Here is a 27,120-nt window from a genome sequence, read left to right on the forward strand (position 1 = left end):
AGGCTTCCATGGCTGACCAGAGAAATCCAGGGCAGCCTAAGGGCCAAAAGGGGAGCACATAAAAAGTGGAAAAAGGGTGAGATCACTAAAGATGAATATACCTCCTCTGCTTGTGCTTGTAGGGAGGCAGTTAGGCGGGCCAAAGCTACCATGGAGCTGAGGATGGCAACCCAAGTAAAGGACAACAAGAAATTGTTTTTTAGATATATTGGGAGTAAAAAGAAGGCCCAGGGAGGAATAGGACCCCTGCTAAATGGGCAGCAGCAATTGGTGACAGATAGAGGGGACAAGGTTGAACTCCTCAACGAGTTCTTTGCCTCAGTGTTCCTAAGCGAGGGGCACGACAAGACTCTCACTGGGGTTGTAGAGAGGCAGCAGCAAGGCGCCAGACTTCCATGCGTAGACCCTGAGGTGGTGCAGAGTCATTTGGAAGAACTGGATGCCTTTAAGTCGGCAGGCCCGGATGGGCTCCATCCGAGGGTGCTGAAGGCACTGGCCGACGTCATTGCAGAGCCACTGGCGGGAATATTCGAATGCTCGTGGCGCACGGGCCAAGTCCCGGAGGACTGGAAAAGGGCTAACGTGGTCCCCATTTTCAAAAAGGGGAGGAAGGAGGACCCGGGCAACTATAGGCCGGTCAGTCTCACCTCCATCCTTGGTAAAGTATTTGAAAAAATTATCAAGGCTCACATTTGTGAGAGCCCGGCAGGGCAAATTATGCTGAGGGGAAACCAGCATGGGTTTGTGGCGGGCAGATCGTGCCTGACCAACCTAGTCTCTTTCTATGACCAGGTTACGAAACGCCTGGACACAGGAGGAGGAGTGGATGTCGTATACCTGGACTTCAGGAAGGCCTTCGATACGGTATCCCACCCCATTCTGGTGAACAAATTAAGAGGCTGTGATGTGGATGACTGCACAGTTCGGTGGGTGGCGAATTGGCTAGAGGGTCGCACCCAAAGAGTCGTGGTAAATGGGTCGGTCTCGACCTGGAAGGGTGTGGGTAGTGGGGTCCCGCAGGGTTCGGTCCTTGGACCGATACTCTTTAATGTCTTCATCAGCGACTTGGACGTGGGAGTGAAATGTACTCTGTCCAAGTTTGCAGATGACACAAAGCTATGGGGAGAAGTGGACACGCCGGAGGGCAGGGAACAGCTGCAGGCAGACCTGGATAGGCTGGACAAGTGGGCAGAAAACAACAGGATGCAGTTCAACAAGGAGAAATGCAAAGTGCTGCACCTAGGGAGGAAAAATGTCCAGCCCACCTACAGCCTAGGGAATGACCTGCTGGGTGGCACGGAGGTGGAAAGGGATCTTGGAGTCCTAGTGGACTCCAAGTTGAACATGAGCCGGCAGTGTGACGAAGCCATCAGAAAAGCCAATGGCACTTTATCGTGCATCAGCAGATGCATGACAAATAGGTCCAGGGAGGTGATACTTCCCCTCTATCGGGCGCTGGTCAGACCGCAGTTGGAGTACTGCGTGCAATTCTGGGCGCCGCACTTCAAGAAGGATGCGGATAACCTGGAGAGGGTACAGCGAAGGGCAACTCGTATGGTCAAGGGCCTGCAGACCAAGCCCTACGAGGAGAGACTAGTGAAACTGGACCTTTTCAGCCTCCGCAAGAGAAGGTTGAGAGGCGACCTAGTGGCTGCCTATAAGTTCATCACGGGGGCACAGAAGGGAATTGGTGAGGATTTATTCACCAAGGCGCCCCCGGGGGTTACAAGAAACAATGGCCACAAGCTAGCAGAGAGCAGATTTAGACTGGACATTAGGAAGAACTTCTTCACAGTTCGAGTGGCCAAGGTCTGGAACGGGCTCCCAAGGGAGGTGGTGCTCTCCCCTACCCTGGGGGTCTTCAAGAGGAGGTTAGACGAGTATCTAGCGGGGGTCATTTAGACCCAACACTCTTTCCTGCTTATGCAGGGGGTCGGACTTGATGATCTATTGAGGTCCCTTCCGACCCTAACATCTATGAATCTATGAATCTATGAAGCTCTTTGAGAAAATTATCCTGAAGCACATCTGCAAGGGGCCAGCAAGGGAGATTATGCTTAGGGGCAACCAACATGGGTTTATTAGAGGCAGGTCCTGTCAGACCAACCTGGCTGCCTTCTATGACCAGGTCACAAAAGCCTTGGACGCACGTGTCGCAGTGGACGTAGTCTTTCTGGACATTAGGAAGGCCTTCGACACTGTGTCTCACCCCATCCTCATTCAAAAATTAGGTAACTGTGGTGTTGACGCCTACACAATCACATGGGTCACAAATTGGCTAGAGGGCTGCACCCGGAGAGTGGTGGTGGACAGGTCATTTTCGACCTGGAGAGATGTGGGCAGTGGGGTTCCCCAGGGTTTGGTCCTTGGGCCCGCACTGTTCAACATCTTCATCGGCGACTTGGATGAGGGGGTGAAAAGCACCTTGTTCAGGTTCGCAGATGACACTAAGATGTGGGGAGAGGTGAGCACACTAGAAGAGAGGGACAGGCTACAACTAGATCTGGACAGGTTACAGGGTGAGAATAGGATGAGTTTCAGTACGGACAAGTGCAAGGTACTGCACCTGGGGAGGAAGAACCAGCAGCATACCTACAGGCTGGGGAACTCCCTTCTTGTCAGTGCAGAAGTAGAAAAGGATCTTGGAGTCACTATTGATTCCAAGATGAACATGGGCTGGCAGTGTGGGGACGCCGTCAGGAAGGCTAACCGCACCTTGTCATGCATCCAGATGCATCACGAGCAGGTCCAGGGAGGTGATCCTCCCCCTCTATGCGACATTGGTCAGGCCGCAGCTGGAGTACTGCGTGCAGTTCCAGGTGCCGCACTTCAGAAGGGATGTGGACAGCATGGAGAGGATCCAGAGGAGGGCCACTCGTATGATCAAGGGGCAGCAGGGTAGGCCCTACAAGGAGAGGCTATGGGACCTGAACCTGTTCAGCCTCCACAAAAGAAGGCTGAAAGGGGATCTGGTGGCTGCCTATAAACTGCCTGCTGGTCCCCCTTGGCAAATGGGAGAGTCCCTGTTCCCCTGAGCACTACCAGGAGTAACAAGGAATAACAGCCATAAATTGACAGAGAGTAGATTCAGGCTAGATATTAGGAGGCACTACTTCACTGTCAGGGCGGCTAGAATCTGGAACCAACTTCCAAGGGAAGTGGTGCTTGCCCCTTCTTCGGGGGGTCTTCAGAAGTAGGCTAGACAATCATCTAGCCAGGGTCGTTTGGCCCCAGCATCCTTTCCTACCCGTGGCAGGGGGTCAGACTTGACGAACTGCTTAGGTCCCTTCCAACCCTACCAACTATGAAACTATGAAACAAGAAAATAGTTTGTAGTCTCAACCTTCCATGGGTTGTTTGAGCCAGAACTGAATCCTTAAATAGTGATATATTACACATGTAAAAGCTACCTTGCTGGAATCAAAATGAAAGGGCTAAGTAAAAAACTCTCACCATTATTGCATTGTAAAGACAAATCAAACGCTCTGAAAGTCATCACTGTCTTCTCTTATTCATTTAAACTATATTAAAAAAGTGAACATACATACCACATACATATCAAGGAAAAGCCACAAAAAATCCAACATGATCTAAATATATACAGCTAAATTCATCTTTCAGCCTTCACAATACATGGTATACTTGTATGTCTGAAGTAATATTAGTTAGCTAGGGCACATTTGAAAAAAAAGAATAACTTTGAAATATTTTTATGAGAAGAGAAGAAAGCTATGTAAACCCTAAAATTCTGTGGGTTCTTTGTATTCACAATTATTGTCACAAACTAAGAGGCTCATATTCCCTACGAAGCAAACATTTACAATTAAATCTATTCTGCACAACACATTTGCATTTTGAGATAGAATAGTCAGTTGTTCAGCTGCTGTGATTTAGATGGATTGGTTCATTATTGCTGCAGTTCGTTTTCAGCTACACTGTATAACAAAGGGGTGCCAATGTAGTTCTGAATGTCTTTAAAACTAAGTACTCTGGTATTCTTCCATCATGATGTTATTTAACTATCTTCCCATCACACTCATTTTGTGGATTTGGGTTGCGTTTTACTTTTTTGGATTAAGGTGTCAACCTCACAGGCTAAATGTCACAAAACAATAGAAACAGATTGCCATCATTGTATTTGGCGGCTGGGGTTCATGCAAGTCTCTCAGAAAGTACTGCTGAGAAATTTTCAGTGACTTCCCATACAGTGAAAAACATGGCAAATTTCCCAAATTCTCACTTCAGAAATTACTGATTTGATTATGATGGGAAACAAGCTAACCACCCACCATACAGACAAAGAGGCAAACTACCCCATCCTAAGAGAACACAGAGGGGTGTGTGTTGTATGCATGAGCTACCATCAAGAACAACAATTTCAGCAAGCCAATTCCCAAGTAAAATAAAGGGCTAAGGGAATTCCTTGCCACAAGGAATATTTCAAAGTAGGAAGCAAACCTCCTCCTACCTCCTTAAATTCTGAAATATATTACTCAGGGCAGCCAGATAAAGCCAAGAAACTGGAATAAGTTCTCTACTCAAGACTGCTTTCACAAAAAAGGCAGCATCCCAAAGAAATCCCTCAGCCTTTCACTGATGTCATTAAGAGAAGCCACAGGATTACCGAGGTTTAGTCTGCCAATCTAAGCATGGCCTTCATTGAGACCTAGCAACAAATCACCACCAAGTGGGTCAATAGCATCCCTGAAAAATTAACACCATCAGGGGCCTGATCCATGCACACAGAATCACGTGTTATTCTGAAAACAAAACGGTACGCAGACAAAAAATCATTTATTTTTGTGCAAAGAGCTTTATTCTAACACAGAAGCATGAACTCTGAGACCCGAACCGAAATAACCAAGCCGAGTTAGGGTGTGTCTATACTGCAGATTGCTTCTTGGCAGCACAAATTAGCTGCTGCAGCACGCAGCTAAACTGCTTCCCCTTTAAAACTACATCAGGTATCCTAATGCTACACTGCAATCTGCAATGCAGACCAATTCTTAGTTAAATCTACACATATTTGCATGGAGATCAGGCTTGGATTTAGTAGTAAATGCCTTCAGGCAAAGATCAATTATTTCACGTGGTTTCACAAAAATGTGATGTTTATTTAACCCGAATATTCTATTGTAACTCTGATCTGGAAAGTAACATTTGTAGTTGCATAATTAATATTATTTGTACTGCAGCAGTAATTACAGCCTTCAAATGAGATGAGGGACCCACATGTTTGAACAGAGGAACACAGTCCCTGCTCTGAAGAGCTTACAATTGAGAGGGACGTTTGTACGACAAAACGAAGGGCTGTACAAAGACATTCAAACCTAGCTCCACATGTGCTGGCTCTGGCAGCAAACACTGTAAACGTATTTAAATAGTACAGTTTACTATTGTAAATATAGTAATACTGATACCTTTATTTTAGCAAAAGCATACTGGATTCTGGTTCCAGAGCTAACAGGTACAGAGTTAGGTTATCATACCTCTGCACAACACTCCCCTGTGCTGTACAGCCATGCACTAGCAAGGCAAAAGAAATTCCATCTTCCTCATTTCATGCATGGGGGAAACAAGGGATAGTGATATCAAGGGCTGACTACTCAGACAGCTTGTGCCATATATATTGTTTCGTTATTTTTTACCAATATTTTTACTGAAAATCTCTTAATGAGGACACAGTTTTACATGGATTTAAACAGTCCTTCCACTGGCCTTTTCAGGAATTAAACCAGGGCTGTCCAACTTAGGAACGACAAGGGACTGCACGCCAAATGGATCCCCTGCCATGTCATTGGCACCCCCCACCACCTCAAACACTTTTCCCACTACATGGGGGCCCCAGGCCCTGCTGTGCCACTCTGCTCTCGGGGGCAGGAAATGCAAGCTGGAGGGGGAGCCTGGAGACTAGGGCTGTGCGAAACGGCACCGTTCCATTTCACCTTGAGTTTCGACAGTTCAGTGTTTCATATCGAATTTCATTTCGAGTCGAAATAGCTGTTCCATTCTGTCAAAACAGAAAGGTTGTTTCAACATCTCACTGTGGATGGAGAGTAAGCCGGTGCGATCTAGTACGGAGGACCAGGAAGCAGCCCAGCTGGGCTGCCTTGCCACCCCCTACTGGATCTTGCGCTGGGGATGGGAAGTCAGCCCAGCTGGACTGACTTCCCATCCTCAGCCTATGGTTGAAACATTTTGACCAGCCTCATTTTGTTTTGAGGCTATTTCGACAGCCTTTGTTTCATTCCGATGTTGCTGTTTTGACCTTCAAATTGGTCGAAACGGTGTTGAAATGAAACAGCCAACAAAATTTCGCACAGCCCTACTGGAGACCCAGTGGCAGCAGCAGTCAAAGCAGGTGTCTGGGTGGGGGACAGCAGGTGCATCTACATATGTAATTAATGCGAGAGAAACTCTGAAGTAGTTCCAGCCAGAGATGACTGCTCCCAGGGGAAGCATCTACATGTGTGCCTGGGATAGCAGCAATTTGAGCTGGGGCGGAAAAGGCCCACAGCTGGCTGGGTAAACGAGCACAATGTACACCTGTAGTCACCATCTACATCTGCATTTTGGCACAGTGAAGTACTTTGCCATAGGATAGTACTGTCAGGGACAGTAGTATCCTACACCAGAGTTAATTAGTTTACTGTATCCTAATACTGGTGGGCGTGTAGGCTGTGATGCTTTACTGCAAAACTAATTAGTCTACTTGGAAGTAAAGCGCACATGTAGATGCACCCAGTATGTTGTAAATTAAGCCCCTGTGAATGACATGCAGCCCATATAGCCCTAAACTAATCTATTCCAATTAAGTAACTTTGTATTATTGTAACTCCAACCATAATGCCCTGGTGCTATCCACTTAATTGGTATGACTTACATATATAAGAGTTGAGTGCCCTTAAGTCACAAGGAAACCACAGCAGACTTTCACATCTAGATCTATTTTAGCTAGTTTGACTGTTTCCAAAAAGGCAGTTTGCACATTAAACTTGTTAGACCTCTTACAGTATATAAATGATATTTTCATCCCACTAGCTCTCTAAAAGTGCAATCTTAAGAACCTTTCTCCATCTTTATGCCCCTTCACAACAGTGAGAAAAGGGTAGAGACTTAAAAACCACTTGTAAGCTTTCTGTCCTTTATCTTCACAATCTGGCACTCCAGTAATGTCTTCCAGCTTTTTTCCACAACCACAAAGACTAGAAACCTACTCTTGCTCTTCAAATGAAAGCTTAAATTCTCACGTAGTCACATGACTCCTAGAGCTGGGACTTCATACTGGAAGACTTGCAATGAAATGGTGAGAATGATCAACAATGCCGTAAGCCATCATGACTCCAGCAACACCTACTTTCTGCTGGAACAGTAATACCATCATTCTCAAGAGAGAGAACTTTGCACCCAAGAAAACTTCAGCTTTCCTAACAACTGTGGAATTCACTCCCAAGACAGATCCAACTATGTGTGAATCTATGCGCCTTCAAAACAAATCCAAAATCCAGTTCCCTCTATGATCCTCAGTCACATATTAATAAAAAATACAGTATCCCTACAAGGTAAGAGGGATAAATTTATAAATCACCAGACATTGCATTAATGGTTTTAGTAGCGCCAGTAACAAATTGTGAACACACACAACATTACTGATTGCCTATAACTCACCCACTGCAGGATTTGGGCTTGGAGGGGTAGTTCAAAACATACCCTCCTGACTTAAAACATAGAAAAAAAAAAGGATACCAGTAATTAAACTGATAATAAAAAGATAACATATTTTTCTCTTCTCCCTCGCATACATTTTGACTATGATAAGGAACAATCACACATTTGCTGATTTAACTGATACATTTCATTGTATTTTTGGACCAACTTTTTTCCTCTTTTCATTTCTCAATCTTGAACAAATTATAGATCTATAAATTCCACTACATTTTCCCCCTTCCAGCCAAAAAAAGTGTTAGAATTATTCTCCTTTTCAGCTGCTATAAATATGTTTCACAAACATGGACTATATCACACCTAGTATGGTGGTATTGTTCCTTCATTCTTTTTCTTCCTCTTTCCTTGCACAGTTTCCTGGTTTTTGTTCCCCCTTTAAGACATATATACCTGTACTTTATCGTCTATGCAATACAACTACAAGGATCTCAATTTTAAAATACATTTTAAAAGAGCGTAAATTTATCAAGCCCTATTAAAAATTATGAATTTTCTTAGTAAACCTATGCAATAGGTTCACCTTGTACCATAAAAGAAAAACAGCCTCCATGACTTGTCCCAGCAGATCACAGTTACTACTGAAAGCTGCTTTCAAATGTATATCTACATGAAAGTTAGCATGCCAACTAATCTGGTCTTTCTAGCATACAATAAAGCCGGTTTCCTGAATTAATCTGTATCTATCAACTGCCCTAGCCATTTTTAGACAGTGTGTTAAGGTTTAAAACAGTACTATTACACAGTATCCATTACATTTTGCCATAGGAGTACGGCTTTCTACTCAACTTCCTCTCTACCTAATCCGAAACCCTCTCACTCAGTACTCCCCTTTCTCCTAAACTAAGCACAGAGGCTCAACCAGAAAAAAAAAAGATAAAATCAAAAACAAACAAAATCACCACAGGGCTATTTATTTGGCCATTCTCCCATTGTTTTCCTCTTCTTTAAAAACAAGAGAGGTGCCCATGAAGGGGTGGGGAGGAGAATGAAAAGGAGGAGGACCAGCAATACTGTGGACAAGCACCATGCAACCTGCCCTACAAATCATTACCCTCTCAGCTTCGGGCTGGCCTGCACCAAAACCCTGACCCCATATTCCTGGGTCTCTTAAGTACAAGCTAGGGTACAATTCTGCAACATGACCTGATATCTGGGGAGAACCGACACCTACTTCCCTTCAGTTCTGACATACAGCCAAACAGAATATGAAACTAAGCTGCCTGACATGAAGTGACAAAACATAGACAAACTCCATAGTCTAATAGGATATCCAGGTGCCTGCATGTGATCCTTTCTTTCTATATCATTGCTTGGAAAAAATCTGTTCTGCACCTCTATTCCACGGCAAATCATTCACAAAAACACAGAGAAAAGCATCTCACTTTAACACACTCATTCCTGTGTAAAAGCAGTTAAAACAGGGGATTTTTATCTTCTAAAATAAATTTAGAGAAACAAGAATGTCTCATTTCATTAACATTTTGGAAAATATACAGAACGGTTTTAATTTAAAATATTAAAACTACATTTTTCACTTCTGTGGAGAAGGGAGTTACAGCACATCTATTTTTTTCCACATCTCAAAAAACTAACAATTTTAAGAAAAATGTTGTTTTATCAAAATGAAAATGTTTCACTCAAAAAGAAAAGCGTATTGGTCATAGGCAGGTGGGGAATTTCTTTGCTTTGTTTTGTCAGAAAATTTTCAACCACCTTTCTTCCTACAACCGTCTAGTCATCTTCTGGCTTCCCCTCCCCCCGAGTTATCTTTAATCTGCCTTCTAACCAATAACCAGCTCTTGACTGTTCAGGAATGACACCATCTACACTGTCTGTTTTGGATGGCAGAGGATTAACTAGGGCAATCTCCACTGCTTTGTACTCATGCTACTTCCTTCAGTCTCTCCACAAATAATTCCATCAGATGAGATTTATTCTCCAAAACAGTCTAGCTGACTAGCCATTATCTGCTCATATTTCTCCAGATGTTTTGTGATCTCATCCTTTCTTAATGTTTCTAGCATCTTGCCTACCACCAAGGTCAGATTTATTGCTCTACAATTTCCTGGTTCCTCCCTCCTTCCATCCCCTAGAGCAGGACAAGAGAGAGACAGAGAACAAGCACGATACTAGAAAACCTTTGCCTCGTGTTGAAGATGTGATCAATGTCCAAAGCCACAGTCTGACCTTGTTTACCCAAGTTCTTTTATGTACAACCAGATGAGTAACATGTCTAAACTATGAACTACAAACCTACAACCATGCATATTGCTTTTCTATTTAAAACAACGGAAACAGCACTGACTCCTTTCCCTCCTATCTCTCGATTCTTGTTCATCTTTACCTGTCCTCATCACTTCAACTTATCCTCTAAAGTAGCTTTGTTCTCTATAGCCAACTTCCTGTAAGTTTGTATGTACATTTGAATCCTTTGTATCTGATACCATGGCCACCTCTTTGAAATACCATCAAAGCCAGAAGGTCCTCCAACCAACCTGAATCTTGAAGGGTCTGGTTGCATAGGTGAGCTGGAAAGAACAAAGCTACGAAGCCCAGAAGCCAAGAAAAAATGAAGAGGCGGGGAAAGAACCAAGTAACAAAAAAGAGAGAAGAAATATCAGTGTACCCAACCTGGGCTTGTCAAAACAGTTAGCTGGTGGAAACATGGTTGTTTAGCCATCCTTCAACTGATACTAGAAAGTGAACAGTTAAACATATTGACTGGCTCTCAGGAAAACAATGCTAAATGGTGCTAGGCCCTGTTATTCTGGTTCAGACAAATGGATCTGATGTTTAGTTAGGCAAGCATACTTTACACAGATATCCTCTACCACAGTTTACAGGCCCTACTGAAATCAGCAGGGTGAGACTGGGTATAAATGTTAGTCTGGAGATCTCTAAAGGGCGCACACATTATTCCAAGGGCTATCGATCTCTCTAAGCTGGCACTGACCTGATTCCTTAGCATGGCAGTAGGACCACCCCACTGTTGAAACGACTGCCTGTCAAGTAAGCTGAAGAGTCACTTGTTCATAAAGATGCTCTGGCAATTTTGTCTGTTGTTGACCCAGACCCTGAATTGAGTAATTATCTTTTACTTGCCTAAAATACTCCTACAGCATCAGATGGATAAGCCACTGCAAATTTTCTGCCTAAATGCTATGCAGCATTTGTGTATGCCATTTAAAAAAATGCCACATATTTGGTACAGGCTTGAGGGTAATTGCTTCCATCAGACTTTTATTTCCTATTTAGCCCCAACAAAACACTCCCTTCTTCACAGCATAAAAAAGGAAGTTTCTTCCCAAAAGAATTTAGAACTGAAATAAGACTCAGAGAAAACAAGATACACCAGGAAAGGCCGAAGTGAGGAGGGCAGTGTTTTGACAGTATCTCATTTCTTACTGGCCTGGAAGAAGTGGGCTTCTAAAGACAGACCTGAATGAAAAGAGGATGACAACTGGAGTGATACTATCATGAAGACCCTTAGAGAATAGGGACAAATGTAGTAAGATGAACAGAGATGAGAAAGGGAACACAGACTTTCAGGCACAGAGAGGCTACGTGAATGTCTACTTCAGTCTAAGGGTGTAGGTTGTAGCCGTGTTGGTCGAAGGACAAAGGCAGACAAGGTTCCTTGGGTGAATCTGATATCTTTTATTAGACCAACCCAAATAGATGGAAACTAATTATTAAGCAAGCTTTCGGGTTCAAAAACCCTTCATCAGGCTAAGGAAGTTTCAGCAGTTGAGCAGGAAGAGCACATACCAACTGCTGAAACTTCCTTAGCCTGACGAAGGGTTTTTGAACCCAAAAGCTTGCTTAGTAATTAGTTTCCATCTATTTGGGTTGGTCTAATAAAAGATATCAGATTCACCCAAGGAACCTTCCCTACTTCAGTCTAACAAATGCACCCCAATGGGCATGCTTCTAAAGCTCAAGCTGCCACTGACACACCTTTAGAAACAAAGTAACACTGGAGTTTCAACAAAAAATAGTTAATTTAATGTCATGCAACCCACTTTACTCTTTTACCTGCCTTACGGCTCTGTGACATAAACAATGTCACAAACAGCATGCAGACACACACATGGATATCTCCTCCCCCAAACATGACAAAGTTTAAATTCCTCCACTTCAGGTTCCTTGCCCCCTCCCCACACACACATTAGGCATTTCTGCTATGTAGTTCTTCAAACTGAGGTTAGGATTTGTAACTACTGCTTTTGTGTGTGAAGCTGACCACCTGACGTATCCTGATTAGGACTGTAGGGCTATGCACTGCCAATTGAAAAAAAATGTCAGTTCATTCATGAAGTCCTATACTTCTGACGCGATGAGGTTAGAAGTGTCATGGAGATGACTCTAGCCTCTCCGCAAACAAACATCTGCACTACTGGAAGTAGCACTTCCTTTAAGTGACTGACTCACAGGACTGCCAGGAACTCAGACTAGCAGAGAAAAAGATGTCTAATTTCATTTCTCCATATATGTTTTTGTGTGTGTGTATTATGTATATATATGTATGAAATATGTATATAAAATATACAAAGAATATAAATAACTATGTTTAATTTCACTTATCCATATATAGCTATATCTAGATAGACAAATTAGATATATATGGGGAAATGAAATAAAACATATTTATATTTTATTTTTATTTTGGAAAAAGAAAGCCAGCTAAAGGAAGGAAGTTACTCCAGAATGCTAGAAAGTCCTGTTATTTCAACCAAAGCAAAACACCTGCTCCAGCTAACAATGGCTAACGCGTATAGCACCTGACCTCCAGGATTACAAAGCTTTTTGCAAGCTGATTTATATGTGCACAAATCACTGCAGCCACAGAAACATGGCCATCAGTTGGGGGAAACACACTGACTGTTGTGCTGTTCAACTGTTGAAGACAGGAACCGAAAGAGATATTTTATCCAACTGAAGATACAAGGGAAATTTTAGGTAGTCAGAACGTAATTACGGGATCTGGAATTTGGCCAGTCACCAGGGTTAACACTCTTTATGCCTGTGAAAAGGATCATGGGATCATTAAAGACTACAAACGGTCAAGATCTCATCTGTATACTTTACCCAAAGGGACAAACTGCAGGCATTTACTGTATCTGTAGTCCTCCCTTGGTAGTCCCTCCCTACAACAATTACTGTTTATGTATTGTTTCACAAGCTCACAGTATTGGACATGACTTTTAGAAACATCCTGTGCAGCACTTAACCTTGCAGAGCTGGAGAATCAATCTTTTTTTTTTTCCATATACAGATCTCCTTAATAATCACTATAGATTAAAGCACATCTACAACAAATATATATCACTCACAAACAGACCAGCAATAGTGGGCCAGCCTGACCCTCTATCTGAGAGAATCAAGTTTCACAACTGATGTCAAAACTGCTGCCAACAAAACCAGAAGTACAGCAGAGCAGATACATGTGGTGTTCTGGAGAACCTAAAAGGGGATATGGCACTGCTTTCCTGAAATCCACCAGCAGGTTAGTGACATATTATTAGCAGCTGTACTGAACCACTGAGGAAAATAGGTACCACAATAGTCCTCAAAACAAGACACAGAAGTGGAAAAAGCTGCAGAAACCAAGATAAAGAGATGGAGTTTCCCTTCGATGCAAAAGACCTGGATGAACATAGTCCAAAGACAAATCTGACTATCAAATATGCAGCTTGCACTATGTATCCTGCCTACAACAACCACCAAAATAAAAAGGTGCTCATCAAATAATCTGGTCACAATCTTGCAAATGAGTCAGAAATTATAATGCAGCCTGTTTAGAGTTTCTATAGGAACTTAAAATTCAAGTAAGCCATTTTTAACTAAAAGCTGCCCCAGCAGCATTACATACTATGTTGAACTGGCATCTTATTTGGTTGGAAGTTATGTTTTTCTCTTGGAAAGTAAAGAAATTTCAATTCCCAGGTTAAGAGTCATAGTCATTTTGAAATCAAATCAGACAGTTAAAAAGGAGGTAAAAGTGGTTTCAGATACTGACTGTATCTGTTTGGCAGATTCAGGGACAGTATCTGTCATATTACAAGGTTTTTTTTGAGAAATGTTTCTCTCCGCTCTGTTCTCATGTGAAAGACTCACAGAAACACAGTGAGAAAGCTGACTATATTATAATTGTATAAAGTTTTAGAAACATCCTGTGGCTGTAGCACTTAACCTTGCAGGGCTGAAGAACTGATCTGGTCTTTTGGTTATTTGTGCTTTAGACCACAAAAACAAATGGTTCCCTCCAATCTCGTTCAGTTGCAGTCTTTTTACATGTATGTTATTTGTAATAACATTAGGTAAAAAAAAAAAAACATAATGCAAGTCCACACTGTCCTTTTAGCTGAAAGAATTCTTTGGACCCTCAAGTCTAATACGAAGTACAAGCAAGTTTTTACTTCCTTTGCTTTGTGCAAGCAAAGTATGCCTTTCTAACACACTGACTGAACCAGCTAACAGAGCTATCCAGAGACAGGAGTTAAGATATATTTCTGTAAGCTGTAGAAAGGGGGCATTTATACATATAAACTGTGTCTGAAACAAATCGTGATGAAAACCTAAATATATAATACTGCTTTCAAATGGCCCTGTCAAATTCTCCTGACCAAGCATCAGCCAATAATGACAAACTAAACGTTATATCAGTTTTCAGAAAAAAAAATATCCCTTTTATTTTAATGTTGTGTATTATAAATTTTGTTCTTGCAGAAGAATCAACCTTCATCAAGGTTATGATAAGATACTTCCCTCTTCTTCCAAAAATAATTTTACTGTACCTGTGTACCTTCAGGCTACATTACTAAGCTGTTGCAAACCCTCTGGAAAAATCCTGATTCTGCAGAAGCAGCAAGTTTCCATATTAGCACTAAATTTGTTGCTGGCCCAAAAAGATGAGATTATGGAAAGCACCTAAACACGTTCACTTCTTTACAGAAAGTAGTAATACAGTACAAAGTAATGGGTAAGTCAAGTACCTAATACGCATAGTGGTGCTGTACTAAAATAAATAAATAAATAAATAAATAAAACCAAAAAAAAACCCCAAAAAACCCCCACACCTTGTGCAATAAACTCCAATTAAACTTACTGGCAGCAAAATATTGAAGGAACAAAATGCCTAATAAGAAATAGTGCAGTCGCATATGCAATTACAGTGTCAGTTATAGTCCAGGTGTCCCTTCCTTCTCATGCATGTCTTTTATTTTATCAACATTAAACATGGAATGAGCAGAATTCATGATACTGCTCATATCTTGGGGCTTGGTACTAAAATTAGTTAGTATTTAAATGGCACGCACACAGTACAAAATAGAGTGCATTCCCTGGCAAAGTTACTGCAGAAGCACACAACTAACAAACACTGTATTTCTTGCTGTTCAAGTGCAGTTTGCCCAGAGACAATTACATGACACTTGCATGTACAGAGAACGCTAGCAAATATATTGCTTACATTTTAAAAGATATCAAGACAAACTAATTAGTCCACCTTTGCTATAGTCCACCCATTAATACTTAACTGTAAAGTAGTGGCTTTTTATCATTAGCATCATTTTTAAACTAAAGGGCAGAGATAGTCTTCTGAGAAAAAACACAGAAAATGTACTACACATTTTCTCAGAGTACTGCATAGTTCACAGAAATTCACACATCTTTCTTCCACACATTTACCATCAGGACAGACAAGTTTTAAGAAAGGGGATTGTCAATAAAAAAAAAGTATGCTATTAAAGGTAGCATCAATGTGACAGTAAGCCCGTTTGCTGACAGACCAAAACAGTCAGTGTTCCTTTAAGTGAGTAGGAACTGATACTTACCTCGTTTGTGAAGCCATCCTTCCTTCACTATTGCTACTTCATTCATAATTGCAGGAATGTCTCTTGGAAAACAGTTTATACCAAAAGATCACACCGCTGTAATTTCTGGACACCAGCAGAAGCAGCCACGGAAAGGGGGTTTTTTCCTCCCTCTTCTCTCAGATATTTCTAAAAAGATTAAAGAATAGCACACGATCATTTGCAGCAATTTACAGATAAACAGCCATAGATATAAAAGGGGGAAACTTTCATTACAGTGCCCACATAAGAGGGAATGTTCTTCACAGGGACATTTATGAAAATACATACTTGCAAAGCTCTATCTAATCACTAAGCAGGTAGAGTGGAGTGCACCAGCAACATCAGCACACACTGTAATAATTAGAGAGCAACTGTAAGACTTCATCCAGAAGGTCTCTTCAATCTCCTTGCCAATGCCACATTATCCCCCAAACATTTTTTTTTTCAAAGATGCTACAGAGTCTAATTTAATTATCCCCCCAGAAAGGTTTCTGGAATTTCCTTCTGAAGGATATCTACAACCCAACACATCCCAATATCAGGAAACTTTTCCTAATATTCTGCTTCAGTTGCCCTAGACTCAATTTCATTCTGTTACTCCCAGTTAAATCTTTTTGGAGTCTCTAAGCAATACTTTTCCAACCTTGGTATTTATTACTTCTGCCCCTCTTAAAGCTGTACACAATCTCAGATTAGAGGACTGTCCGTGAGTCAGATAAAGCAATCCCTCCAACCAGTATGCTGTACTACTTGAACATTTAAACTGCACTACTTGCATCTCCTCCAGTTTAAGACTATATTTCTACTGAGACATCCAGAAACAAAGATGGTAAAAGACTCTTGCCAGCCTCTTTCATGACTGAAAGCATTCTTAATCTTCCTCTCTGCCTTGTTTCACTCCAAACATACCTAGTTTGAAGCCCAGATAGATCTGCTTTCCAGGTTTCTCTTCCCAAATTGAACTCAATTGTTAGGTATTTTCTATTCACGTGGGCAATTTCTTTTCTTTAAAATCACCACAGAGATATCTGTAACATCACTCTGTGTTGTTGTGACACATTCAGATGATTGAAATCAGATCATTACATTTAAGAAAACTGAACCCAACACCAACCCCAGCAAATATCTTGATCTGTCCCTCCATTCAACGCCACTGCCATTCTCCTAATCTTAAAGGACCGCATCTTTTTGCCTATTCAGCCTATACCAGCTCTATGTGGATCTGCAACAGCTGGAACAATTAGTTCCAATCAGGATGGTGATATCTGTCCATTAAAAATGGACTCAGATCAAGTATTTTCATCTAACTCCCGAGGAGATTTCAGAGAGTAATGACCTGAGATCATTATGAACCTATCTACATTTTAAGCTCTGGTAGAGATGAGCTGTTCCATATTTCATTACCAGTGTTTAGGTATCTAAGGAAGTTAAAAAATTGAAGTATTTCAGTCACTGAATAAACAAATCATACAACTTAAAGTGGGAAGAGATGGATTAAAAAGGAGGCCAGGTCCCTCTTTCTTTTTTCTATGAACTTTCACTACTTATCACAGTTCTGCATCTTTACAAGTTACATGTCATTTTTTTTCCTGAGAAGCATACTGTTTTTCCAACTTAGGAATCTGCCATGTCTCACTGCTTATAATTATCAACTCCAAGAAACAGACAAGAGGTTTGCCCGGGGGAAGGGAAAACACAAAACCTGATGCTGGAGCACAGACAGGCAGGAATTTCTTAACCTCACACACAAGTATAGAACTGCGTGCAACAAAATGGAGGGTAGCTTCCTCAGGAATAGTTATCTTAGGACAAGCTCCTTTTGACAAGTTAAGATACATCTTGACAAACATGATGGGCTTTTATGCCTCTGTCAGTGTGCATATGCAACACCTACTGATGTTAACTAGACTCATGCGTAGGCATCAACAGGAGACTAGACCTCATTTAAAGGCTTCTCTGAAGCACAGAGCAATTTGTAAAGTGTTGAACAAAAACCCTACGATTATCACAGCTGAAGTCTGAAAATGGAACAGTGCAGTGTGAAAGTTAACACTTTATAATACTGTGCCACAATAGGACAAGGCACTATACATTGTACCTTCATGTTTTAAATTCAGGAGTGGCATTAAAGCAATCAATCCCTTTTCAGTAATCAGATAAGAGAAAGTTGAAAGCAAATTAAGTTAGTAGGAAGAACAATCCCAAGACTATAAGAAGCAATACAATGACAAGAAATTCTGGCGTCTCAGTCTGAGGTACTCCATGCCCGCATGGGTTCCCACCTCTTACATATTTTCATAGCACTGTCCTATGAATGAAAGGCTAGATTGTCAGACCATGTTATTTTACTGCCCCTACTGCTGCCCAACTGAGTTGGGAATTGCTTTCCCTCCTAGTCTCCAAGATGTACCAGGTATAGACTTAAGGCAACAGAGAGCCCCCAATGTGCAGGTGTAATAATACTGCCAGACACATCTCATCCCTCCTGGGAAGGTGGGGTGAAGGGAAAAGCTGGTATGACAGTGGTTCACTGCATTAGAAATGACAGCATGGCACAAGGAAGTAAGAGGGCACCTAATACTCCTACATACCAGCATACAGACACACCACAATCTGGCCTTGTGCTCTTTATTCAACTGTGCTGAAGTGTTGTTTAGTGGCAGCAAAGAAAACTAGGGGTGCGCCCACAGAGATTTTTTTGGGCCGATACCGATAGCTGATTTTTAAGGAGGCGTATTAGCTGATACCGATCCGATTTCCGATATGCAGCTTGAAGAGCGGTGTCTGACTGGTAAGTCTGTCGTGGTGGAAGGAAAGAGGGAAGGGAAAGGGTGTCAGGAAAGGGGGGGCAGATCAAGGCTTCTGCAGTGAGGGAAGGAGTGGGGCTGGGGCAGGCGCTGCCCAGCAAGGGTGGAGCAGGGTGTGGGACAGAGCCAGGCTTGTCCAGGGGGCACAGGGAGGGGGAGGGGCAGCTCCTGCCACTGCACACACCCCAGGAGGGCATGGAGGGGTGTGCCCCCCGGATCTGCGTGGGGCAGGCTGCTACTGCGGGCTGGGGCCGGGGCTGCACCGGGCTGTGCTCTGGGCAGGTAGAAGAGATGCTGGAAAGGGGAATTGTGGGGGGGGCTGCAGTCACCCCAAAATTCACCATAGTCCCCAACCTCCCCTCCCAGAGCTGCTGCCTGCCTCGAGTGCAGTCCCACTCAACACCCCGCTGGGAAGAGCCCAGCGCAGTCCCAGGCTGCAGCGGCAGCCCACCCTAGAAGTAAATTAATGTTTATTATTAGTTATGGCCAAAATGAGAGAAGGTTCCCTTTTGCACAAGCTGAACAAAAATGGATGACTGTTACCCTCATCTATGCAAATCTAGGAATGGTTCCCAGTGACGCAGGGCATCTGAGATGACTACAGTCTGACTTATCTAACCTGTGAGAGAATGCATATGACAGTGTTGTCAAGAACTGGAGATAAACAATTAGCCCTTTCTTTTTTATTAATTTTATAAATTTGTTTCTATACCACCTTATTCTATACTATATCATCACCTACACTCACCAGTCAGAAACGCTGTAAGTACAATAAATAATGGATGGCATATTAATCTTGTACCCCTGCATATGTTATTCTATTAATATGGGGGACAGCTAGTAAGAACATGCATAAAAATGGTGAAAATTCAATAAACTATTAATTTTAAACATGCATCCCTTCCTTATGTACTAGCACAATAAAACCCGTCTTAAAGAAGCCATGCAAATGAATCTGCCAACAGAAGGCGGAGTGAAGCTGTATTTGGGACAGCCTTTTAGGGCTGGGTGCTCTTTTTTTAACATCTTTGTATCTTTCTAATGCACCCCTCCCTTTTGCCTTCCAAGATGGTACAAAACTAAAAGATGCACCTGATCTTCCTTTCTTCCTTAGGCTGAGATCTTACTTTTCTCTTAGTCTCTATACATATTCTGCACAGCCAGGTTGTGCTCATAGAAAAGCAAAGCAGGAGGGGAAACACCATTATTTCTCCACAACTCTTGAGTTGAAACTATAGCCTAATGGACGGTGCAGATCTAACGGGTATCACCCCACCCTCATGTGAGGCAGTGTGTGGCAGGGTAGACGCAGACAACGTGAGCTTTATCCCTTCTGCCCCTGCCCGGCTTTGTGTGTTGGAGCATCTGTGAAACTATGACATGAAACACATCTCCTACATGCTTGACACAAAATCAGCCACCACTCCTGTACAGAACCAGTGATACCAATGCACTCAAAGCCCCTGTTCTCTTAACAGGTTGGGGGGGGGGGGGCAGGTCAGATTTGACCCAAAGCCCTCAAGCTGCAGGAGCTCACTTTCAAGAAAGCCTAAAATGGACCACCAGTCTGTTTCAAAATCTTACTTCAGGTTTTAAAAATGTAACAGTGGCCCACCAGTTTTGTGTGGTTAGTGATGCTTCTTGCTAGTGCAGAAGATGCTCCGCTTTGAACACCACCACATAAAACCCAGACTGTCATTACTATACATGTGGCTGATCACAAGGTTTGGGAAGCTTGTCCTGATATTACAAAGGGAAGTTGACAGCAATATAAACTGTCTCTTTTTTTTTTTTTTCTTCCACACTGCAAACTTAACCTAGGCTTCCACATTGCAATTAGCAACTCCTAGTGCTCTCCAATGCATAGTGAAAAACAGATAGGATGTTAATTGTGTTCAGGTGTGGGACCAGGGTTACAAGTTCAGCTCTCTACCTTGCAACACAGCGGGGACCAACCCTGGAGGAAGCATTCGGAAACTGCGGGAAAGGGAGAGAATTGCTCGATTCTCTCTGAAATTCATCAGGATAGACAGGACGCTCTTTGCTTATACCTCTCTGACAAGAAATACGCCTCTTTACACTCAAGGGAGAAAAAATGGGGGGGCCACAGGGCGCCGTTACTCGAACCCCGCCAGCTGGCAGGTGCGCGCTGCCCCGTGATACCCCTACCAAAGTTTTGCTCCGTCTCTCGTGAGGCTCAAGCAAGCCCTAAATTATTTAAATTCGCAGTAAAAGCCAGAGGCCCGGGAGGGGGGGAGGGGGGGAGGGACAGCGAGCTTCCCAAACACGCTCCAACCTGGCGCGTCGCGACTGCTGCTGCCCACACGCGCGCGGGCATTTGGGCACAACAGCCGCGCGCCCAACCTACTCGAAGAAAAGCACAAGTTAGTGGCACAGAAATCTCGAAACCCCCCGCCCGCCCGCCCGCCCGCGGGGGCCGACAGCTCGCCCCCTCCCCGAGCCCCTGGGGAAACCAGAGCAAATTCGGAAAGGACGCCTGGCGCCCTGGGGGGCCGGGGGCAGCCGCAACAGGCCACCAAGTGGCACCGGCTCCACGTGGGGGCGAGGCAGGGGGTCTCTGGAGGGGGCGAGGCCGCCTGCCCTGGGAGCTGGGGGAGGCCGGGAGGCGCCTCCCGCCCCTCAGAGCCCGGCCCGGGCCGCAGGGGAGGGCGAGCCGGGCTCCCGCGGGAGGGCAGGACAGGGCAGGGCAGGGCCCAGGCGGGCGGGCGGCCCCGCACAGGCCCCGGCACTCACCCGGGCAGCGGCTCCTCGGCGCGGGCCTAGCTGGGCGGCTGCAGCCTCCTGCTCCGGCCGCAAACCATCCCCGGGCGGCGGCGGCGGCTGGCGCTGGGGCTCAGCCCATGGGGCCCGGGCGGGCGCTGCTGCTGCTGCCGCTGCCCGGCGGCTCCTTCCCCGCCTCCCTTCGCCCGCCCGCCCGCCCGCCCGCCTTCCCTCCCGGGCCGGGCCGGGCTCGGCGCCCCCTCGCGCAGCCCGTCTGCTCCCAGCGCTGCCGCCGGGTCCTACCGCCGCCCGCCTGTCCGCCCGCCCGCTCGCCCACCCTGCGCGGGGGCAGCCTGCGGGTCTGGAGGAGGCGAAGCAGCCCGGAGCCACCCCGGGCCCTGCCGCAGGGAGGCTGCAAAGCCTGCTCCTGGAGCCTGGAGGGGTGGGGGGAGCAGTGTTTCATCCCCAGGGTTTCACACTAGGCCTCTGCCCCCTTACATGTATTGCGTGTGTCCGGCTTTCGTTTGACCACGGTGGCCCCCCTGCTCGGTGGGGCGCGAGGAAGCCAGCCCCGCCGCGTGGGCAGGTGTTTGCGCGCGACTAGACCAGGCCGTGAGGTCGGCGCCGGTCGTGGGGCTCGAGGAGCGGTGTGGGACACACGCCGAGGTCGGGCCCACGCCACCTCCGTGCGCCGCATCGGCCTTGCGCCACCCCAGCCGGCCCTGCACGGTCCAAGTAGCCCGGGGGCTCCCCACTGGTTTGGAAATTTGTCATTAAGAGAGCAGCAATGACCGGCCGCTGCTTCCCTACTGCCCAATATTTGGACCCGTGGATTTGGCCCTCAGGCTGGGGCTTGAGCGCGCCGGGCTGCACCGTAAAGTTATCAGCAGTGGTTCTCAGCCCTTTGTTCGATTCAAGGCCCCACTCGGAAAATGACCTTGCGCTCATTTTATGACTACGGGAATAATAACAGAGCATTTTTTCTCTTGCGAAGACCTCGGAAAAGCCTCCGCAGGTCAGCGCGGTTTTAACGCTCTAGATTCCTATTTGAAATCTCTGACCGGGTCCAGACATGCAGGGACATGCGGGCTGCGGTGCCACAAACTGGATGAGGCAAACGTTAAAAAGTGCCCTGTGCTGCAGTGCAGGGTCAACATTTACTGCTGGGATTTCCCGGTAGCAGAAAAACCCCAAATGGAACAAAAAGCAGTGCAACACACATACGACAAGCACGCACAGAGGCCAGGCCACCTAGAGCAATACTCTGACTACCGCCTAGGCCTCGGTACTGCCCAACCTGTACCCCTGCTGCTCCAGGCCACCAGGTAAGACTAGTGCTGGCCCTACTGGTACTGAAGAGCCAGGGGGAGCTGGGCAAGGGTAGTCTGCTCATTGCAGGACAACTTATCCCACAACAAAGCGCACATGCAGGGGTGTACATTATGGCAATTTATGCCACTGCAAGTGCATGCCCCTGCATGTCTGGACTTGGCCTCTAGGCTTAACTTGTGAATCAAGTGTAGGCGTTTGCACGCTTAACAGTGCTAATATTACACCACATCACCCTTAAAAGAATCTCACAGCGCCCCAAGGTACTATAATGCTCTGATTGAGAGTCAGTGTTATAAGGCTTGCTATTGCCATCCTTTAGCAAACGTTTGCGACACAGTCATGCTTTGCATGCGTACAGCACCTTTCATGTACAATTCTCACCACATCTTATAAATATTGATTACTACCTTGGGCATGGCAGGACCAGTAAGAGTATTTTAATATCCCTTTTAAGAGTGGGTAAGACAAGGCCCAGGAAGATACTTGTCACAACTGTATAGAGAGCTTGTAGCAATGAAATGGTCAGAGCAAGGGAATACTGAAATCTGGACAAGGAACCAGATAAGACTGCTCCTAAATATAACAGTGACCTGAAGCATGAGAGTCTACAATTGCTGACCTGTAGTGTTTGGAGTCTACAGTACACCATTTTTTGTGAGTTTTTATGTGCAGGTCTGTTCTGGAAAAATTAAAATGCCACCAATACATTTATTGCTCTTCCAGGTTTCCCATGTCAAATTTACCCCATTTGCTAAGATGTTTATGTTTTAACTGTCTGTGCTGGAAACTCTGGATTATGGGAGTCACATCTAATTCAGAACCATACAGTTACTAGTAACAAAGTTTCTGTAACTGAAACCTAGTTAGCGAATATATTGATGATACAGAAGTCAGCAAATAATTCAGTTCACTTTTTCAGAGCTGAGTTGGTCCTCACATTTTAATCTTATGGGTGAGTTTATGTAGTTACACTATACCCATCACAGTGTATCTAAATTTATAAAAGATCATTGGATTTTATGTAGCTTGAGGCATCAAAAGAATCCCTAACAGAAAAGAGTTGGGAGTGGGGCATTCATTCACTCTTTTAAAAGGAAAAGGGAGTGTTTATTTCCCCTTTTCGATAAAAATGGCCAGCTGCAGTCAAGGTATCTCTATAATTATTTCCTCCAGGTGAAACAGCAATCCATCTATGAGATTGTATATGACTGATTTCAGCTGGATGGTCATGTTGTCACCATTGTCGTCAGCAGTCCTTCTATACAAGGATGACACTACGTTAGCATACATTTTAATATCTACTTCAATAGGGAGATAAGCAATTTATTTTATAAGCTAAACTGTGACACATGCCATGTCATCTCAGTTAATGCCAGATCCAATACCACAGATGTCAATGGAAACATTTCCACTTTCAGTAGGCACTGGAATAGATATTAACAGTGTTGCCATCTCTAGGCAAATACAAATACATTGGAAGAGACAAGCAAGTGGCAAATTCTAGTGATAATGAAAATTATTATTATTGCTATTACCATTATTTTTATTAGTATTTCTTTTTTCTCAGGCATGCAAATACATTCAAGTTTGTCACTAAGCATCACACACATGAATATTTAGCTGTAGATTAAAATGTTTTAAGTATCAAAGATAACTGTTTGACTTACCTTCCCCTGACTGGACTAGAAAGAAACTAAATATCAAAGTATAGAGTCTGCAGTATATTAACAGAAGTTAACAGATACATCCAGAAGAATATTAACCTAATAGTTTGATCTTTATTTTAGGGCCTGCACTCACACGTACCTCAGCCAATGCAAAAGCCTTGGTGACTCCTTTTGAGTTCTTAATAATGCAAAACTATATCTGCTAACAGATGCGGTTGCAGAATCAAAGCCTGTTTCCTGCCTTTTTTTGTGCTAAATCTTGTTCTAACTGGTCTGATCCCAGATCACCTGGCGAAAAAGAATCTGTAAAGTTTCCTCTGGAAATCTCATTTTGGTTGTTAACAAAGAAACACAATTTTTTTAAAAAACAACAGGCAATTTAGATTTACCAGTTGCTGATTTCAAAGGATAGTGGATGTGGACCCAAGCTACACAGTTCTGGACCTAAACTTCCCCCAAAGAACTTGGGAGCGTTCAGATCAGGGGTTGCAGCTCTGGCTCAGCTCTATGACTGCAGATTAAAAATAACTGGGTAGAATAGGAAGTGACTGCTTTGCAATAACAGAAGAGATTTGTATTGAGGCATGAAGAAAAACATGGCATTTTTCATTTAGAACAATTAAATCACGAGGGTATTGTTATAAATGCAAACATCATGGGTTTTATAATTCAATTATTGACAATGGCATTACAGTCTATAAACCCTAATTTTCAGGGAAGTCCCTAGATTTCCCTAAACACTTCCTCACATTTCGCATCTGTTTATTCTGATTTAGGAACTAGTAAGAAACAAGGTGTGCGAACTATTCCCTAGCATTATATTACAATACAACTACTTAATATGTGGGTTAATAGCAAAGAAGGGATGGATTTCTGGCTTATAAATCAATACAGCATTGTGAGATTGACCTGTCTAGCCTCATTCATTGTTGAAAATATATAGAGATATGATATAATTTGATGATAATTTTTAAATGGTTTCTTTAAAACTTTCTCAAAAACTATTGGAGACAATATTTAAGAGAAGAAAAGTCTGTCAGCAAAAAAGTGAAGAAGAGCTACATTGACCCCTAAAATAACAGGGGCTATTCCACTGCTGTCTAGAGCAGTGTATCTTTTATGTGCCTGTGGCGACTCTGTTCCTCTCTCTTTAAAAGATATTTTACACGAAACTCAAGCAACACAAGGGAAGAGATGAGAGGTGAAATTCCCTTGACTTTTACTATTAACTTTAGCAGAGGCAGAATTTCAGCTTAAATAGTTCCACCCTTTAAATAAAGATGAATCAGATTTAGACTAACATAGAAATCCAGATTGATATGAAAACAAAATTAAAAGCACATAACTTTAACCTACAAAAGCTGAAAAAGGGGCAGGCATCCTTCTACATATGAAGAAGTCCAGTGTTTAAAAGGAAATGGATATTTCTGGAGTAGCAAAACAATAACTGACAAAGGGGAAAGTTTAATCTAGTTGTTGAAAATGTATAGTGCAAACAATTAAATCTCTAGAGTGAATTTGATGCAAACAGTGCTCTTTAAACTAATGTTTTAAATTAAAGGTAGATCTGAACTACTTCATGTTTACAAACATATTTTGTTGGAAGCATTTCCCAATGGCTCATAGAAGCACTCAGCATAGCCAAATAGGAGACTGAGGTTTGCTTTTAGTCTCTATTTCCTGGTCCCCCAAGACGACAGCCTGGCAGCAGCGAGAAGGCAGTCAGCTTGCTTTTGCTGGAGAAAGGGGAGGAGAAAGGCAGGATTCGTAAGTGATCGGTGGTAGCTTCTCTGGCAGATTCATGAGTGGTATTGACAAATTCCAATGGGAAAACCCTCTGCTCCTCCTCAACTGAGAAGTTGGTGTCTATGACATTTGGAAACAAACGTGCAGTGGGGAATTCTGTGAACAAACAGTAACTGAATTGGTTAGATAAAACAGCAAACATACCACTTCTCTCCCCTATCCCGATCATTTGTAGCATTAGTAGTAATATAACAGCACCCAACATTCCCAATCAACACCAGGGCAACGTTTGGGACTGTACAAATATAAAGAAAAAGCAATCTTTAATTTTAATGTATTACAGTCTATTTTAAATAGCTGATTTTTTTCCTCTGTTAGTAATGCCATATCTGAGATGTCCTCAGTTATGGGGAGTAAATCTGAAATTTATTGGAAAGCCAATCACAATCTTATTGATTACATTAAAACACACAGGAACAAAAAAAGCCTGATAATAGAGACATATTTAGGGTCTTGTAGGAGTCTTAACTCACTCATGTTGCTTCTCATACTTTAACTTGACAATGTGCAGTAAATACACTAGAGGCAATTTAGCATGTGCTATTAGAACAGTTTCTCAACCTTTTTAGATTTGAGACACCTCCCAAAAGACTTGAGGCATCGTGCAAAAAATGCCAACTCTTGGTTTTCACTTGATTTTTTACTACAAAAAATAATAGAGCAATTTTTCTGTAGCATAAAACTCAGAAAGACCACAACAGGTCAGAATGTTTTTAACCCTATTAATTTCTGTTTGAAATCTCTGGGTTTATCTTGTGACTCATGTTTGCATGCCTAGCAGTGCTGCCATTGATCTCAAGGCACTCCAGAGTGCCACAGCACTCTGACCATCTCTGTATTAGAGATTTTAGTTGCAAGTTTACAATGGGTTCCTTCTTGTAGGCCATGGAAGTAGCAATAGATTTATTGGGCTATTGGTGCCTAGGGGTATTGCTATCTCTGTAGAAGCTAACAGACTGGTTCAAGACTGGAAAATCTAAATGGGATTTTCCGGGAATTCCTCAAAAGTCAGAATTTTTTATTCTAACTGCGCTTAATTAACTAGTACTGCCTCGTATTTAGGCATTAGGATGAAACATGCTTCATAAGTAGGTGGATTTCCTACATTTTGTGTGCCTAGTTTAAACATTTTGTCAACGGTTTTTTATTATTATTTGTCTACTAGCATTAGAAGAGAGGGGGTTGCTTTTGATTTTCTGAGTAGTT

The 27,120-nt window shown here is 43.4% G+C and overlaps 1 protein-coding gene across 1 annotated transcript in view; it reads right to left on the reverse strand.

Annotated features, from left to right (window-relative positions):
* AKT1 (AKT serine/threonine kinase 1) overlaps positions 1-21,313 on the reverse strand; it is a 105,244-nt gene extending 83,931 nt beyond the window's left edge. Inside the window, exons 1-2 of the mRNA XM_006271369.4 lie at positions 21,143-21,313; positions 15,561-15,728 (exon numbers count right to left, since the gene is read on the reverse strand). Coding sequence (XP_006271431.2) covers positions 15,561-15,606 — 46 coding nt within the window. The 5' untranslated portion in view covers positions 15,607-15,728; positions 21,143-21,313. The remainder of the gene's footprint in view (positions 1-15,560; positions 15,729-21,142) is intronic.
* Between the last annotated feature and the right edge of the window lie 5,807 nt (positions 21,314-27,120).

This window comes from Alligator mississippiensis, chromosome 2 (genome assembly GCF_030867095.1).
Source record: "Alligator mississippiensis isolate rAllMis1 chromosome 2, rAllMis1, whole genome shotgun sequence".
NCBI lineage: Eukaryota > Metazoa > Chordata > Crocodylia > Alligatoridae > Alligator > Alligator mississippiensis.